Here is a 16,089-nt window from a genome sequence, read left to right on the forward strand (position 1 = left end):
TGGATAGATATAACTGGAAGTTAATAACTTGAACCCGGGAGGAGGTATCTCACAATTGTGGGACCTAGCCTAGGATAACGATGGATAATTATTACATGATTGGCTCATATAATCAGTGATTCTGCATCGGACTCAAATCACAAGGAAGAATACTTACTATTTACAATTTACAATTTACAACAAAATGGGCCAGCTAATCTGTTGATCTTTCATCAACTTGTCAAAAGCTTTGTCCGTATCACAGCTTGTATATTTTGGCGAGTAACGTTTGAAATAAACAATGCAACAATGGAGACAGCCATGCCTCTTTATTTATACATTTAACAAAACGAGGTTCCATGACAAATTATAATTCCATACCGTTTATATTGACACCTTCCATTTGATACTGAGCAAAAGAAAAAAGATCTGACAGAATTACCTTCAAAGCTTTACACTGAAATTCTTCAGTAAATGTCTGCAGCTCATACACGTAACTTGGAAACATCTTCACCCTTTATCATCCGATAGCCTTGTCTCTCCTATAACAAGAAATGTAGCACCACATGATAAGTCGTTAAGTACAAGCAATTTAGAACAGTGTGTTGATTTTAAGCAAAGAGCCAAAGAGTGAAAGCACATATCTCAAATGCAAATAGTTGGAATGGAAGATTCGCACTCCCCTTACAAACATACACAACCAGCTAAAATGGGGTATCAACTGGTCAGGTCAGTTGAGGAAGACACAGAAGATTGTAATGTGGCAGCAGGTGCAGAAAAAATATTAGCCATTGAGCTGCAGACATTTACTGAATATAGATCAAATCCTATCAATATATACTTGCATGTTTTAACCAGCACCTAACCACTTTAACAGCATGTAGGTAGTGCATCTGTAAATGAAAGCAGCTAATGATCATGTATAGTCTGGCTGCACCATTGTTCAGGGTAAAATCCAACAAACTTCTATAAATATTAAGTTCCATAGAATTATAGATTTACTGATCAACTGTATCACAAACTACAGATTAGTGTGCTGTGCACCAAAGTCTCCACCCAGATCACGTCATACTCACAAAATCCTCAAATGGCTTCACGGCAAGCCAAATCACCAGTTACGTAATTCATCAATTATCAACATGAAACATGTCTAGGATTTTGCAAGTATGGTACATGGGCCCAGGTCTACAGTCAAAGTGGAGACCCTGGTAACCCAAAAATCAATAGTTTTGGGTCAGTTTGTCATCAAACCTATAGGCCTGCAAAATTTACTCGTAATACTGTTATGCAGTACTATCAAAGTAGCTAAATATTGTAACACTATTGTCTTCTATTTCCCTTTTAGATAGAACTCCCATTGTTTAAAAAAAGTAAGGAGGTATACTGGCCTCTGGACTTTAACAAACAATTTCACATAGCTTCCTGCCTACACATTCCAGACTTACCATACCAAAGAGTAAGACTGCATTTGGCAATGTGGTTGATTATCATAATCATGTTTGTCCCACCCAATTTTGCCAATTTTGGTGTTTGTTTGACCTGTTTGTGCCTATTTTTGTGGCTAATTTCAACATCAGATTATAAAATAAGCACCAAAGCAATTTTCTTCAAAGCAGTAATACCTACTACCTCTGTTCATAAATGTAAGACGTCTTACATTTAGGAACAGAGGATGTATTTTATTATGTTCAATTTCCTGAGATGTGATACTTGTTATGGAGGTTGGCAGAAACCAGAAGTCTTCACAAACAAGTCTTTATTTCTTCTTACGGGTAGGGGGTGATATACAGAAACAGAACTTTCATGTGGATCATCAAATGCAGCAGGTAGAGAAAAGGATGATGTACTGGCAGTAAAAGGTACACATTCAGTATCTGTTGGAATGGTACGTCAGGTCGCACGCCCCAAAGATCAGCTCGGCTTCCTGGAACGGGCCAGGTGCAGCCCACGCCTTCGTCTGCCGCCTCTTATGCGCGATGACCATGTCTGCCACAGCTGCACACATGGCTCCCTGAATCCCCGCCTGAATATGATCTCATTTGAAAAAAGGATTGATCCAATTTATAAGGAAAACTGGGTCGAAAACCTTAACAGCCTAAGGGGCAATACATCTTGCTGAGGCAAGAAACACAGAAAACACAACAAACACGAAGTGCATCGATACAAGTACAACATAGGTCAAAGAGAAACTGCCTAAAGATCCAATGAATCTAGGTGGTTGTTGTGGTGCAGCACAGGATATGACATAAGCACATACAGGTTAGCATTAGCAGCAGAGAGGAGGCTATCAAGGCAGCACATCATGCCAGTCTGACAGCAGAGAGGCAAACTTCAAAGAACACCCGTGAGAGCTCCACCAAGGCAACACCGTAGCTAACGAAAGGGGAAGACCGCGGGTAGTTACGTCAAGGAGTTGTGCCATTACCAACCCCATGCCATCCAGCACTCAAAGGAAGAGTGGTCATTGCCACATGGCGGACTGAGAGTGAAGACAGGGAAGCTCTGGCTCGACGAGCATGCACAAGGGAGAAGCACCATTTTGCCGCCGGAAAGGGTGGGAGGTGGTGAGAAAAGGCGCTGATGAAGAAGTGATATGTTCGTAGAGAATGCCGCTAGTGAAAATGTCTCCGGCGGAGGGTGTTCGTTGCCCAGAGTGAAGTGTAAATGAAGAGCACAGACAACAACGAGAGCGACGACAACAATGGTCACCCAATGGCGGCTTGGTGGAGAAAATTGGAGGGAGCTCGCAGAAAATGCACAGAAATTCACCGGCGTATGGGAAGATGATGAAAACAGCACCACCTACGTGGGACACGGCGTGGATGCGCTGCCACTGTCGTGTCGGGCGAGCTGGCAAGGGATTTCTCCTCACCCCCACACACACCGCAAAGAGGGGGGGTGAGGAGGCCTGACATGCCACCAGGGTGGGATGCAGCGCCCGCGGGCATCGCCGTAGTCAACCGGCGGCCGCCGGGTAGATTTCTCTGGCCTACTCGCACACTCCAACCACCTCCACACCCCAGGCCCGACAGAACCGGTGGGCAGCAGATGGACGCAGACCCGGGCACTGAGGGGCGAAGCAAGATCGACAAAGGTGAAGTAGTTGTCACTAGCAAAGGTTCAAGCACCTCGTCAAGGCCTAGGTATGGACCATGTGTCGCAGTTGCGTGGCCGCCACTGGGGAACCAGCAAGCGTCGTCTGGCACGAGGCTGATGTATCCGGGCAGAGAATGATTTAGTCCTCTGCGAGTTCAGGGCTCATTCGGTTTACAGGATTTTCAAATCAAAGGAATATGAAAAGTAAAGGATTGGGATGCCCTCCCCACTCCAATCCATCGGAATTTTCCATGAGGTCTCACCTAATGCTAATAATCCTCAGGAATTAGGCCAATATGGACACAATCCTAAGGAGTCTAGTATCTCCATTCCTATGAAACGAATAACATATACATGAAAAAAAAACGAGGGTCAAAATCCTATGGGAATCCCCCAAAAATCCTGCAAACCGAATGAGCCCTCAACATCCCTCAACATGCAGGATCATGTGGAGGAGGCCTTCAAACCCCTTCCCGAGAGAGCCGAATGAAGGAAGAACGACATCAACATCGCTCTACAGATGTATGCCACGATCACCGACGAGCTTTACGACTTCATGCGGTTGACGATTAACACCGCCTACACCTTGTGGACTTGGCTCCACACCTTCTTCTGCGACAACCAGCTAGGTTGCACCATTAACATCGGTTTGAAGTTCTACGCCGCCATCCAAGGCGACCTGACGACCGCTGCTTACTACCGCAAGCTCAAGAGCCTGACGTCGGTAACCGTCTCCAACAGATCGCTCACGCTCCATACGATTTGCGGTCTCAACCGCCGCTTCTAGATCATGGCCAGTTGGCCACTAGTTTGCCCATGCAGGTCCCATTCCCTACGTTTGTCCAGCCAGGATCCCGGTCCTTCTCTAAGAGGTCGCCCTGGCCGAGAGTGAGTGCGCCTTTGGCAATGGATCTTCTCCAAACACTGATCATGGCAACAAGTGTCAGCCACCGTTCGAAGGTGGCTGCAGGGGTGGCCAACACAACACCGGACACATACAACAAGCATCAGCACCTGGATGGGGTACTTTGCACCATGGGGGGCAACTATCCACACCAGGTGCGGGCACCATGGGTACCACCCAATGTCTCAGGCATTCTCAGCCCACGCCCAACACCAGACCTACCCCATCGTCTCGCCTAGCAGTCTCTGCAAGCATGGGACCATACACCATGTTGAGTGTCGCCCTCAATGACATCGCGTTACAAACTCCGGCACAGACTGGTTCATGGACACCGGCGCTTCCTCCCACATCGTAGGTAGTATGGCTAAGCTCTCCAAGTTCTCTTCCTCTTTAATAGATTCTCCTCATTAAATCATCATAGGTACTTGTACTAAGATACCCATCGTAGCTATCGGTTTGGCTTTCCTCATCTCTCGACCATTTTCACTTCAAAATGTCCCCATTTCTCTTTTGAGAACCTAATTTCTATTTTTGTTTCACTCGTTATAACTTATGCAGCGTTGAATTTGATCCTCTCGGTTTCTCTATGAAGGACCTAGCCACCAGGAGAATGCTGATGAGATAGCAGCAGTTGGCTGTACCCGATCTTCCCGAGGAATAACGCCGCCTATGCCGCTCTGTCACTAGCGTCCATGATTTATGGCACTGCCACCTCGCTCACCCAGTCCAACCAATTTTTTAATTCATGTGATAGGCCACTTAAAAATTCAATAGTTTGGGTGGCCAAGGCGATGATGCCATAAATTTCTGACGCTGGTAACAAATACAGCAACATGGGTCGCGTGATTCCTCAGGAAGAATGGGTACAAATCACCGTCCCCATTGGGTCTTATCAGCATTTTCTTGGTGGCTCAGTCCTTCATAGAGAAACCGAGGAGGGTCAAATTCAATAGTGCATAGGTTATCTTGAGTGAAACGAGGAACAAGTATTAGGTTCTTAACGATCGAAGGTGAAACAAGAACATTATGAAAAAAATGGTCGAGAGGTGAGGAAAGCCAGACTAGTAGCTACTATGGGGATCTTAGTGTAGCTACGATGGGGATCTTAGTGTCGTTACATAGGACAATGTAATGAGGAGAATGCACTTAAGAGATAGAGAACCTGGAGAGGTCATCCGCATTACCCGCGAAATGGGAAGAAGCATTGGTATCCATGAACTGGTCATGTCGAAGTTCCATTGAGGGTGACACTCAGCATAGAGTATTGGTCCCATGCTTAAAGAGACTGCATGGTAGGTGAGACAATCGGGAAGGCCAGGTGTTAGGCGCCAAGGCACGAGTCAAGAATGCCCACAGTACCGGGTGGTACCTATGGTGCACTCACCTGTGGCGGGAGAGCAATCCAGGGTTGATTGCCAGTGACAAGCACCAACTAGCCCTCGGTGCACTCACGCTCGGCAAAGGCTACTCTTCAAGGAGCCAAATCGCGCCTGAACAAACGTCAGGAGGTGGACCTGCATGGCAAGAGAGTGGTCATGATCTAGAAGTGGTGGTTGAGACCACAAAACATCCGGAGCGTGAGCTATCTGTCGGAGACGGGCTTGGCAACATCGACGAGGCTCTTGAGCTTGCGGCAGTAATGTCACCTTGGACATTGGAGCAAAAATGCGCACTAGCGTGAATGGCGCAACTCGGCTGGTTGTCATGGAAGGTGCTTAGCCGAGTCCACGGGGTGTAGGCAGTGTTGTCCGTCGACCACACAACGTCATAGAGCTCATCGATGATCGTGGCATAGATCCACATAACAATGGTGATCTCATCGTTCCTCCATTCAGCACTACCGTGATGGGGTCTGAAGATCTCCATGTTATCTTGCATGTTGAACTTGCAATGGACAAAGTGGAAGTGTCACGCCACTTGGAGTAGTTGCCCACCACTTGATCAAGCTTGAAGTTGATGTAGTGCGTGATGATGATGTGGTGCATCGATGGCACCCTCGACACGGCTGGAGGTGTAGCATGATTGCTGCTCGCGATGACCGTAGTGTTGGGCCCCCGTAACCACCGCTGCGAGAGTAGCAGGTAGAGAAGTAGGCACAGGGGTGAGAATGTTAGTCATGGCTTCAACGATGTCACCAAGGGAGCGGCTACAAGAGCTCCGATCCCAAGAACGGTGGAAACACTTTGTACCTTGTATCGGTTGAGTAGGGCGTGTGTGTATATACACGTACATGATACAAGGGGAGAAATCTAGTTTGCACAAACCAGGTGCACGTGGCCGAGGAAGCAGCGTGTATAGTCGCAGGGTACACGGTCATCGCACACAAGAGGCGACAGACGTGGGCGTGTGCTATGCCTAACCCATTCCAAGAAGCTGAGCTAGACATTGCGGCGTGTGTCCTAAAGTTCCATTCCAACATATGGTAAGGTCTCCTTCATATTTTCAAAATCCCGCAAATAGCTTTTGGAATAAAGTTAGGGGTAAGTGGTAGACTGGTTTCAAGGTTTCGAGTTTCGACATCAAGAAAATTTTGCTGACCCTCGTAACCGTCAAAAATTCCAGAATTACGTAAATATCCAAATTTGTTTCGAACAAATCAACAAAAAATGTGTTTAAATTTGAATTTAAACAATTGGATATATTTCTGTTGTAGCAGCTCTATCACAAAAGCTGATATATCCCGCTGTTCCTAACATGCACCTAAGTAGAACCAGGATCGATTCTCCGCAACCCTAAGTTTTTTGACAAACTTTCCTACAGCACGCATAAATTGAAATAAAATTAAAAAATATGGACTCCTGGGTTCCGAAAACCACAGACATGTGGATGAGGGCAGAAAAGAATTCCACCGTTCTTTATAAGAACAATTTTACACCCGCAAAAAAAACAATTTTAAAATAACGAAATATTTTAAACAAAACACAAATATTTCACTCACCGTTGAAACGATCAAAATTTCATGAAATTTCAGAAATTTCGTCGATTTTTTTTTCTTTGTTGGTTTGTTAGGGGCAAGTCCCGACTATAATTGACAGCCACAACGATTTTATCCCAACTGTGTTGCCCTCTTGACCTCACAGTTGATCACCTACATGGGCCACATATACGTAAGCAGGCTACCTCTCATGGCCATCCCCTATACTCTAATCCACCCTAGAACTACCTACCACAACATTATCGCACCAAACACTACTAGAATACTCAGTTCAAGTGAAGTGACAAGCATACTCAGTCTAGAATCACCTAAAATTGCCATGCAAGGCACAAATAAATACATAGATTGTGGAATTAGACATGAAAGTAACTAAAATGGTGAAATTAACTATTCATTAAGAATAGTTCTCATGCACATTTAATCATGCTCTAATGTTCTTTTACATCACTAACTCAGTATAACTATGGAATTTGCTCACAATTGGGTTTTTTTTTAGAAAATTCTTGTTCTGTCACAGATTTTTTTGTCTAGTTCTGGATATGGCATTGGAATTCCTCCCTCTAGACATGCCACTAAAAATTTGTTGCGGTTATGGATTTACCAATTCAATTACTCACACTAATCAGAGACAATTAATCGGAGGGAGTAGTTGACTATGTAATGACCCTTAAGTTTGATAGCTGAAAAGACCATTTTGCCCCTTGTTTTTTGTGCTAGTTAACTAGAAGAGGCATGTTTCAGCAATTACTATTGATTGTCCCTAGTGTTTGTTTTGAAGCTTCCAAGGCCAGGGGAAGCATATCCATTTTTCTCATTAACAGGTTCAAAATGGTCAATATCGTATTTGACTTAACGGTCTGATAGGAAGTAGCAAATCAAAATTCCATTCTGGATTAGTCTCAGTAAAGGCAACCTGTTGTTGGGAGAAAATTGGCGCTGACCAGGGAACAACCAATCTGCAAAATGCATTAGCCAGGATACCAGAGGAAGAACACAAGCGCACAAAAAAAAGGGCCATGATGAAGTCAAAGGGGATCCAACAAGCAAAGAAACCCCCTAAAGAAGAGCACCAAGCCCATGGTCAACCACGAGCATATAACAAATTAGACTAAAAATACTCCCACCTTAACCTTCCACCTTAGTTCATCGCCCATTTGACAAAGAGTTCTCCCTTTCCTAGGCATGGCCTAAGTTTTTTTTTAGGTGATCCTTCTTGTACCAAGGGCTCTCCATCGGCTAAAGAGGAAGCACCCCTAATGAAAAGTTTACGCTGTTGCCCACAGACCCTCCATTAGCACGGAGCCGAGCATCCTGATGGTGCTCAAAGTCACCCCCCCCCCCCCCCCCCGCTCCCCTTCTTCTCGTAGGGCGCGCAAACCCAGTTAATATCATTGTGCCATTTGCAGTCGTGTTCAATGCCAAACATCACGGTCGTCGAGCAGACCCTTCTACTTAATCGATGATCCTAACCGGAGCTTGATAGGCAATCCTTCTCTATTGTCAGTTTTTAGTTTTTTACTGCGACAACACATCCCAAATCGGTTCCACCTTAATTAGTTCACCAACATATGGCGTGACCAACTAGCATAATAAAGACAGTATTCCTCAAAATGGATTCTGCAGACTGTCCTTCCCTTATACAAGTGTATCTCCAACCCCATTTTCTTAGACCTATCTTTTGTAGCTTACAGACCCTAATTTCGTTGAATGGTTGATGTGAAAAGCAAGCACTACAGCTTGTGATCTCTCGGCTTAATTTAAGTGAGGCACTTTCTTCCACTAGATCTCATATTAGTATTTTGTCACCTCCGACAAAAATGCACCAAGTTCACATATTATTTTCACATGAGTAGTATTGCCAGTTCATTAACCATGTACCCTATCATAATCATCACCATTCAAACAAAGGCCAGGTAACAGCAAAGGGTAGTCTCTTATTGCTTCTAAAAGGAGTGCACATACAGCTTATCTGGATGTCTTACTTTACTATGGTGATTTAACCCATGACTTTTGAGCGCCATCCAGCAATGACATCCTCTGGCAGGCCCCGAGTATTGACAAATGAATCCATTGAGAAAATAGTCTGCAACAAAAAATTCAAATGTTACAGTTAAGATAGGATGTTCAAGATCCACACTCCTGAATAGTATGCCCAAAAATCATAACATATTAACAGTCAGATAGCTGACATAATACAATAATAATCTATGTTAAAAATGCTGATACAGTTTCTCTAAGCGAAACTTGCACCATGTAGTCAGCATAAAAATAGGCCATCGTGACTTCTAAATAAGTAGGCCACATGTATTATATTCAACTCATAATTAACCATGTTCAGTCATTCATATAAATGCCAGAATGATCTAAATAACATTCGGACATTCAGTTTCCGTCTGCTTAGTCATGATTTGTACTAAATAGTAAAGGGCAGAGCACACATGCCATAAAAAATACTCAAGAACTAGTATTTTCTGCTTATGCAACAGATAGAAAGACAAGCCTGTTGCACCTTTGATACTTGCACTAGGTGAAAAACAGCATGAAAATCCATTCAGCCAAAAAAGCAAATGTGAATTTCTTGTACAAGATAAAAACATACCGAAGCCGGCTACACCTTTGATAACTAGTTAACTACCCTAGACACATGTACCTTTGATTGTTACACTAGGTGAAAGATGGCATGAAACCCCACTCATTCATATCATTAAGTACCAACTACCAAAAGAACAAATGTAAATTCTTGTACAAGAAGAAAAAACATACCTTCATGTATGTTTTCACATGTGCAAGTGCATCTGGGACAGACCAATTCTTATAGTGACCAAGAGCAATCTCCATGTGATATAATTTCGGAGCAAGAGAGAGATCAGCGGCAGAAATTGTTCCACCATTGATAAATGGACCCTGCATTAAACAGCATCCGAGATCAATATCTAGTAATTTTAATCTATACAGGCAAAGGCAAGTAAATATCAACAACAAAACTAATGATTATAAAAACTACTACCATGACTATATATCGTTACTGCAATAGGTCAGCATAAGGTATCTGAAGAACTATGAATATCAAACTCGGGTATGCCTCCATGAATGTGCAAACTGGCAATAATTTCTAGTACGAGAAGAAACAGTAGAAATAACCTTAGGTATATACGGAATTAAGGCCTGGGGGTATCTTTAACAAGAAAGCAAAAAGAATCTAGTAATGGGCACATTAGAGCCACAAACCTGCTAGTGGTAACAAAAATGCCTAACATGAAGTACTCATACACGCTCGCACTGTTGACCTAGAACCATGTGTACTCCCATTTTACATGATTCGGCTACAAACCGAAAGACAAAAAGGTATGCAAGCAGATATCAAAGTGAGAGAAAGAACCAAGCTTATTCCTTGTTTTTTTGTTCAATTAGCTCAATAAGTTTAATTCACATTCGTGTGTACTACACATATGATATATAAACCTAAGTAAAATTTTAATGTGAGTTCGCAGTTCCCCTATTCATTCCTATAAATGCAATAATATACAGCTTTCCAGGGGAGACGTTTGCTCGGGCTCATATGCTCAGTATTAACAGCAAATAGGAAAAAAATAGTAAAAAAAACTCTGAAATCATATGCTTCTGATTTTTATTTATATTTTATTTTGCCGAGACCACCACAAATGTCTTTTCTTCACAAAAAAAATGCATGCAGTTAGAAGACACGTCCATGTTCATTGTAAAAAAAAAGATTTTCTCTTTTTTTTTACTTTTTTCGATTTTAGTGTTCACTCGGGAGCATATGAGCCTGAGCCCGTTTTGATTTTCCATACTTTTTCCCAACTATTGTAGGAAGTACTTATTTTGCATTTGTTTCTGTGTTTGCAAAAACCGATGGCATGTAAGGCATACAGATGGATAAGATTGTGACACTCCACATTTTATTTAAATCATTGTACGGATATGGAAAGCAGATAGGGCTACAACATTGCAGAAGTAGCTATTCTCGTCAAACCAATACTGGTTAGACCATCTCCTGAGACATTGATATTACCACTAAGCACACTTACATTGTCTTTTAGATAACTATCGAATGAAGTCAGCTCACTAAGTAGTGTCTGTTCTGTTCCATCGTTGGTATCTTTGCTCTTGACAAAGCCAATGAATGTGGAGAATATTTTTGACCCTCTGCAAAAAAAATGTGCAAAATTGTTAGGATGGCAGTAGCAACTATGAAATCCCGGCTTAATAGGAATGATAGACTACTCATATCAACAAGGTGCACCTTCTTTTCTAGGAGCCCATGTGAAAGTAACCTCAAAGTTAAGCACGCTTGGCTTGGAGCAATTTGAGGATGGTGTGACCTACCAGGAAGTTGATCCCAAGCTAGTGTTTGTATGTGGGGCTAGTATAGATCCCAGGCGCAACGACCAGGAACCGGTGGGTTTGGGGCGTTACAATTGGTATCAGAGCCGACCCTCGCGGTTACATGGGCGTGTGCGGGTCAGTGATGCATACATGGGGCACATGTGGATGACACTGGCGTGCACAGATGTGTCACGTGTGCCAAGAGGGAACGTTCCTGCTGGGCCGACGGGGACATCGGTTCCTTTGAGGGGGGTGTATGTGACATCTCGGTTAATAGGAATGATAGACTACTCATATCAACAAGGTGCACCTTCTTCTCCGGGAGCCCAACCGAAAGGAACCTCAAAGTTAAGCTTGCTCGGCTTGTAGCAATTTGAGGATGGGTGACCGACCCGGAAGTTGATCCCAGGTGCGCACGAGTGAGGACAGGAAAGACTGTTGTTGGTATGTGGGGCCAGTCTAGATCCCAGTCGCAAGGGCCAGGAATCGGTGGGTGAACCAGTGGGTTTGCTCAGGGCGTTACACCAACACAAACGCCTTATAGTTAAAAAAAAAACAGAACCAAAAGTAACAAAAAACGGCCATAAGCTATAACTGTGGACAGCATAGAGATGTAATCATGTAAGAGATGTACATGTTACAAACTTACAATTACTAATTTCATGTAATACTGTTGATAAAGGCACCGGAAATACGACTTACATTGAAGCCTTTTCTGGTGGAGTTGCCAAGGATGGTTGAGGATACTTTTCTTCTAACACTTGTGTTATAACATCAGAATCAGCAACCCATTTGTCCTCGAGCTTTACAATAGGTACCTTACCTTCTGGGTTAATTGTAAACAACCTGATGACGTGCCAAAAAAAGATGATGGCAATGGAACTATCAACAAAGGTAACAGCCACTAATAATATGAAATTCAAGAGGTTAGTTTTCTCATCCAGATGCATACCAATCTGGTTTGTTAGCAAGATCAACTAGTTTTAATTCGTAAGGCAGGTTTTTCTCCTCTATCGTCAGCAAAACTCTCTGCGTGAAAGGACCTGCGAGCAACATGTAAATTTAACACAGAATAAAGATGTTTACACAATAGATTATTAAAGTGATAAAATATGCAATGCAGTCAAATTTATCAGTTGGGGCATTGCACTCCTAATATCACAGAAGACGGTAGTTCATGCTCTTGGATTCTAGGAATACACTGCTGCCCGCATGCTGTTCTTTTGTAAAAATTCAGACGCCAATATAGATGGCCATCACTGACTTGCAGAATGAATACTTTTATTTTATTTTAAATGATTACTGACAAAAAAATAACAGTGTGGTATGTCTTATTACTCTAATCAAGTGAAATGTGTAGTTATTACACCCGCCCACAATAAAGCAGTTATGTAGTGATGTAGACAGAGTTTGCTTGGTCTCTAGTCCATTATGAAACCCGACCATTTCAAATGACATAGACTGACAAATTACTTCAAAAGATGCTAAGATTACTCTGCATGATAGACTCTTATTAAATATCTATAACTTATTAGTATTCAGCCAGACCCCGGTAACTTTTGGTAAACCCAAAAAACAAATCATAGGAGTGTTAGCATATTTTGTAGACCAGCAAATACCTAATATGAAAGGGTGGCGGTTCCACTGAGAAAGAAACTGAAAGGACTCAACAAAATTCTTAGCCTGACAAACTAGCAATATAGTACCAGAGTCATCATCAACATTCTCGAAAAATTCAAGACAACTCGTGAAGATGAAGAATTACCAAGAAAAAACGAATCAATCTTCCATAGTGTATTGGGTTAACCAATTATGCTTACATGTAGATCTTATGGACAAGTAGTTGACACCCAAAAACACAGAGATGGTAACTCAAAGAATCACACAAACCCGAATGCTGATTTGTCAAATCTGGTTCAGCCCCAACTATGAGCTGTAACAACTAGAGTACAACCACTTCGCTGACTCTGATATCTCCTTTGCTCCATGCGTTCCATCACATCATTCACATGGACATGGGAACCAACATGCTAACCATTGTGCCACTAAACTTCAAACCATCGAATATCCGATACTCAATTGCAGTTTTGCCCACTTCTTTTGCACAGCTGAGTATACTTCTGCCCAAACCAAAAGCAGAGCAAAAATAGCGGAGATGCCATATACAATCCTACATTACTAATACGTCCAGTCCCTTGCAGTTCCAATGTATATGACAGAAACAAATCGCGCGAGCGGGCAAGCAGATAGAGAGAGCTCACAGTCGCCGAGGCGGTCGGGGACGGTGATGGAGGCCTTGGCGCAAACCTCCAGCGGCTCGGCCGAGGCGCGGGCAGTGAAGGCGCGGCGCGGCGGCGAAGCGCGGGCCGGGAGGAGGCGGCGGACGCGGCGGAAGGTTGTGGCGAGGAGGGTCGAGGAGGAGCCGGCGGTGGTGGCGGTGGCGCAGGTGGTGGTGCGGAGGAGGACAGCCATGACTACTTGACTAGAGGCTGGTCCCCGGTGTCAGGCGGCGGCGAGCTGTGGGAGGAGAGGTGGAGGCTGAAGGAGGGCTTATCTCGGCGGACGTGATACGTGCGCTTCCTTGGATTCCGGTGCGTCTCCGTCCCAGAGGCTTCTCGTCGCTGGTTTTCCGTGTGAGGCGTGAAGCATTTGGAGCCCCATTAGGCCTTCTTGGGTCCATTTAAGTTTTTTTCATTCACCGTTTAAGCCTTCTTACCTTCTTGGTTTATCCGAAATCACAGGTTAAGGGTACCTTTTGCAAAAGTCACTCTCACCTTCTCTTGTGGTAACAATTAACTCATTTGCAGGTGATACTTGTCGTAATTTTGGAGTTTTGTGTTTTTTCGTTCGGTTTTTCTCTTGTCATGTGTCCAAATCACGAGTTGCTTTCGCCGTTGTGTTTATCACGTCGAGCTATTCGAATCTAGACCTCATGTTAATAGTTTGGACAAATTCTTTTCTTTCGAAAAGCCAAAAATCGGAAGAAGAAGAAAAAAGGGGAAACCAAACCAACAACAAATCAGAAGAAAAAAAACGCCAGAAAAACAAAAAGGAACCGGAAAAACTAGAAATAGAAAGCACAATTGTGCTTTTCACCTTTTCTTTAAGCACGATTGTGCTCCCCTTTCATTTTTCAAGAAACAAAGCTTTCTTTTTGTGGAAGCACAACTGACCTTTTCACTTTTGAAAAGGACAATTGTACTTCTCGATAAAGCACGATTGTGTTTTTCGCTTTTCGAAAACGAAAAGCACATATGTGATTCACGCCAAAGCACAGTTGTGCTTTTCCGTGAAGCACAACTTGTTGAAAAACTAATATGGGATTTGAAATATTATTAAAATTCAAAAGAAATATATTATTTTGAAAAATGTTCGTCTTTTTAAAAAATGTTCACAAATTCGAAAAATTGAAATAAAAAATGTTTTTAAAAAGTTCATGATATAGAAACCATGCTCGAGTTTCGTAAAAATGTTTCTAATTGTAAAAATTATTTTTGTTTTCCATTAAAAGTTCCAGTTGTTTAAAATGTTTGGAGTTTCAAAAAGTCATGTTTTTAGAAAAAAATTTCACTTTTACAAAATATTTAAAATTTCACAATTTGTTCTCAAATTTTCTTTTTAGAAATATCTGCTACAGTAACATAGGCCGATTCCCTCCAATGCGAGAGCAACTAGTTAACGAGCGGTTCGGGAGCACTCCGCGCGTGACAAGTGTCGCGCGCGGAGCGCTCTCGCAAGGAAAAACCAGCTGGTGCAGTTGGTTCCCGGTTTTCCCTTTCCGGTTTGTGGTTTTGTGCGTTTTACAGTTTGACCCTCGAACTACCAAAATTTTCCGTTTTTCCTTTCCGCGCGATAACACAAAGAAAATACCAGTTCACGCGCTTGGTTCCTTGTTTTCCTTTCTCGTTTCCCTTTTTGTTGCCATTATATTTCTGGATAATGGAGATTTATGGGATAGTTACGGGCGGGGACTACCAACACTATCAAATGTGACCTTTCAAGTAAGGAAAAAGCAGCAACTTTTTAATGTAAAACGGCAATCTTCATAATCGTTCAATTGTGTCAATTCTGTATAGGCACAGGTGTACACTAGCAGAGGCACGGATGTATAACTTTACTAAATTGAAGAACAGCGCCTGCGGCGCGTGGGAACCTCCTGCTCGCCTTCGGCTCGTTTAATTTTCATAAACATCTTGAAGGGGGGCATAGGTCGAAGTGTGTGTTGGTCGTGCGGCGTGTTGGTTCATGCGGCGCGTTGTCCGTCGTGGTGTGACACGGCGCCTGCGGCGCATGGAAACCTCCTGCTCACCTTCGGCTCGTTTAGTTTCATAAACATCTTGAAGGGGGGCATAGATCGAAGTGTGTGTTGGTCGTGCGGCGTGTTGGTTCATGCGGCGCATTGTCCGGCGTGGTGTGACGTAGCGCCTGCGGCGCATGGGAACCTCCTGCTCGCCTTCGGCTCGTTTAATTTTCATAAACATCTTGAAGGGGGGCATAGGTCGAAGTGTGTGTTGGTCGTGCGGCGTGTTGGTTCGTGCGGTGCGTTGTCCGTCGTGGTGTGACACGGCGCCTGCGGCGCGTGGGAACCTCCTGCTCGCCTTCGGCTCGTTTAATTTTCATAAACATCTTGAAGGGAGGCATAGGTCAAAGTGTGTGTTAGTCGTGCGACATGCTGGTTCGTGCAGCGCGTTGTCCGTCGTGGTGTGACACGGCGCCTGCGGCGCGTGGGAACCTCCTGCTCGCCTTCGGCTCGTTTAATTTTCATAAACATCTTGAGGGGGGGCATAGGTCGAAGTGTGTGTTGGTCGTGCGGCGTGCTGGTTCGTGC

The 16,089-nt window shown here is 43.6% G+C and overlaps 1 protein-coding gene across 2 annotated transcripts; it reads right to left on the reverse strand.

The window, feature by feature from the left end:
• Positions 1–274: 274 nt before the first annotated feature.
• Positions 275–13,911, reverse strand: LOC123164852 (probable glutathione S-transferase DHAR2, chloroplastic). 2 transcript variants are annotated; one of them, XM_044582460.1, is made up of 7 exons: positions 13,523–13,911; positions 12,214–12,304; positions 11,964–12,107; positions 10,964–11,081; positions 9,678–9,818; positions 8,877–8,997; positions 275–521 (listed from the first exon to the last, which is right to left on the reverse strand). In XM_044582460.1, exons 1-6 carry the CDS (start codon positions 13,731–13,733, stop codon positions 8,911–8,913), a joined length of 792 nt encoding a protein of 263 aa, XP_044438395.1. In that variant the 5' UTR covers positions 13,734–13,911; the 3' UTR covers positions 275–521; positions 8,877–8,910. The 2 variants fall into 2 exon arrangements, with proteins under 2 accessions (XP_044438395.1, XP_044438394.1); XM_044582459.1 differs by having other exon boundaries at positions 8,897–8,997; positions 13,523–13,910.
• Between the last annotated feature and the right edge of the window lie 2,178 nt (positions 13,912–16,089).

Source organism: Triticum aestivum, chromosome 7D, assembly GCF_018294505.1.
Source record: "Triticum aestivum cultivar Chinese Spring chromosome 7D, IWGSC CS RefSeq v2.1, whole genome shotgun sequence".
NCBI classification, from domain to species: Eukaryota; Viridiplantae; Streptophyta; class Magnoliopsida; order Poales; family Poaceae; genus Triticum; species Triticum aestivum.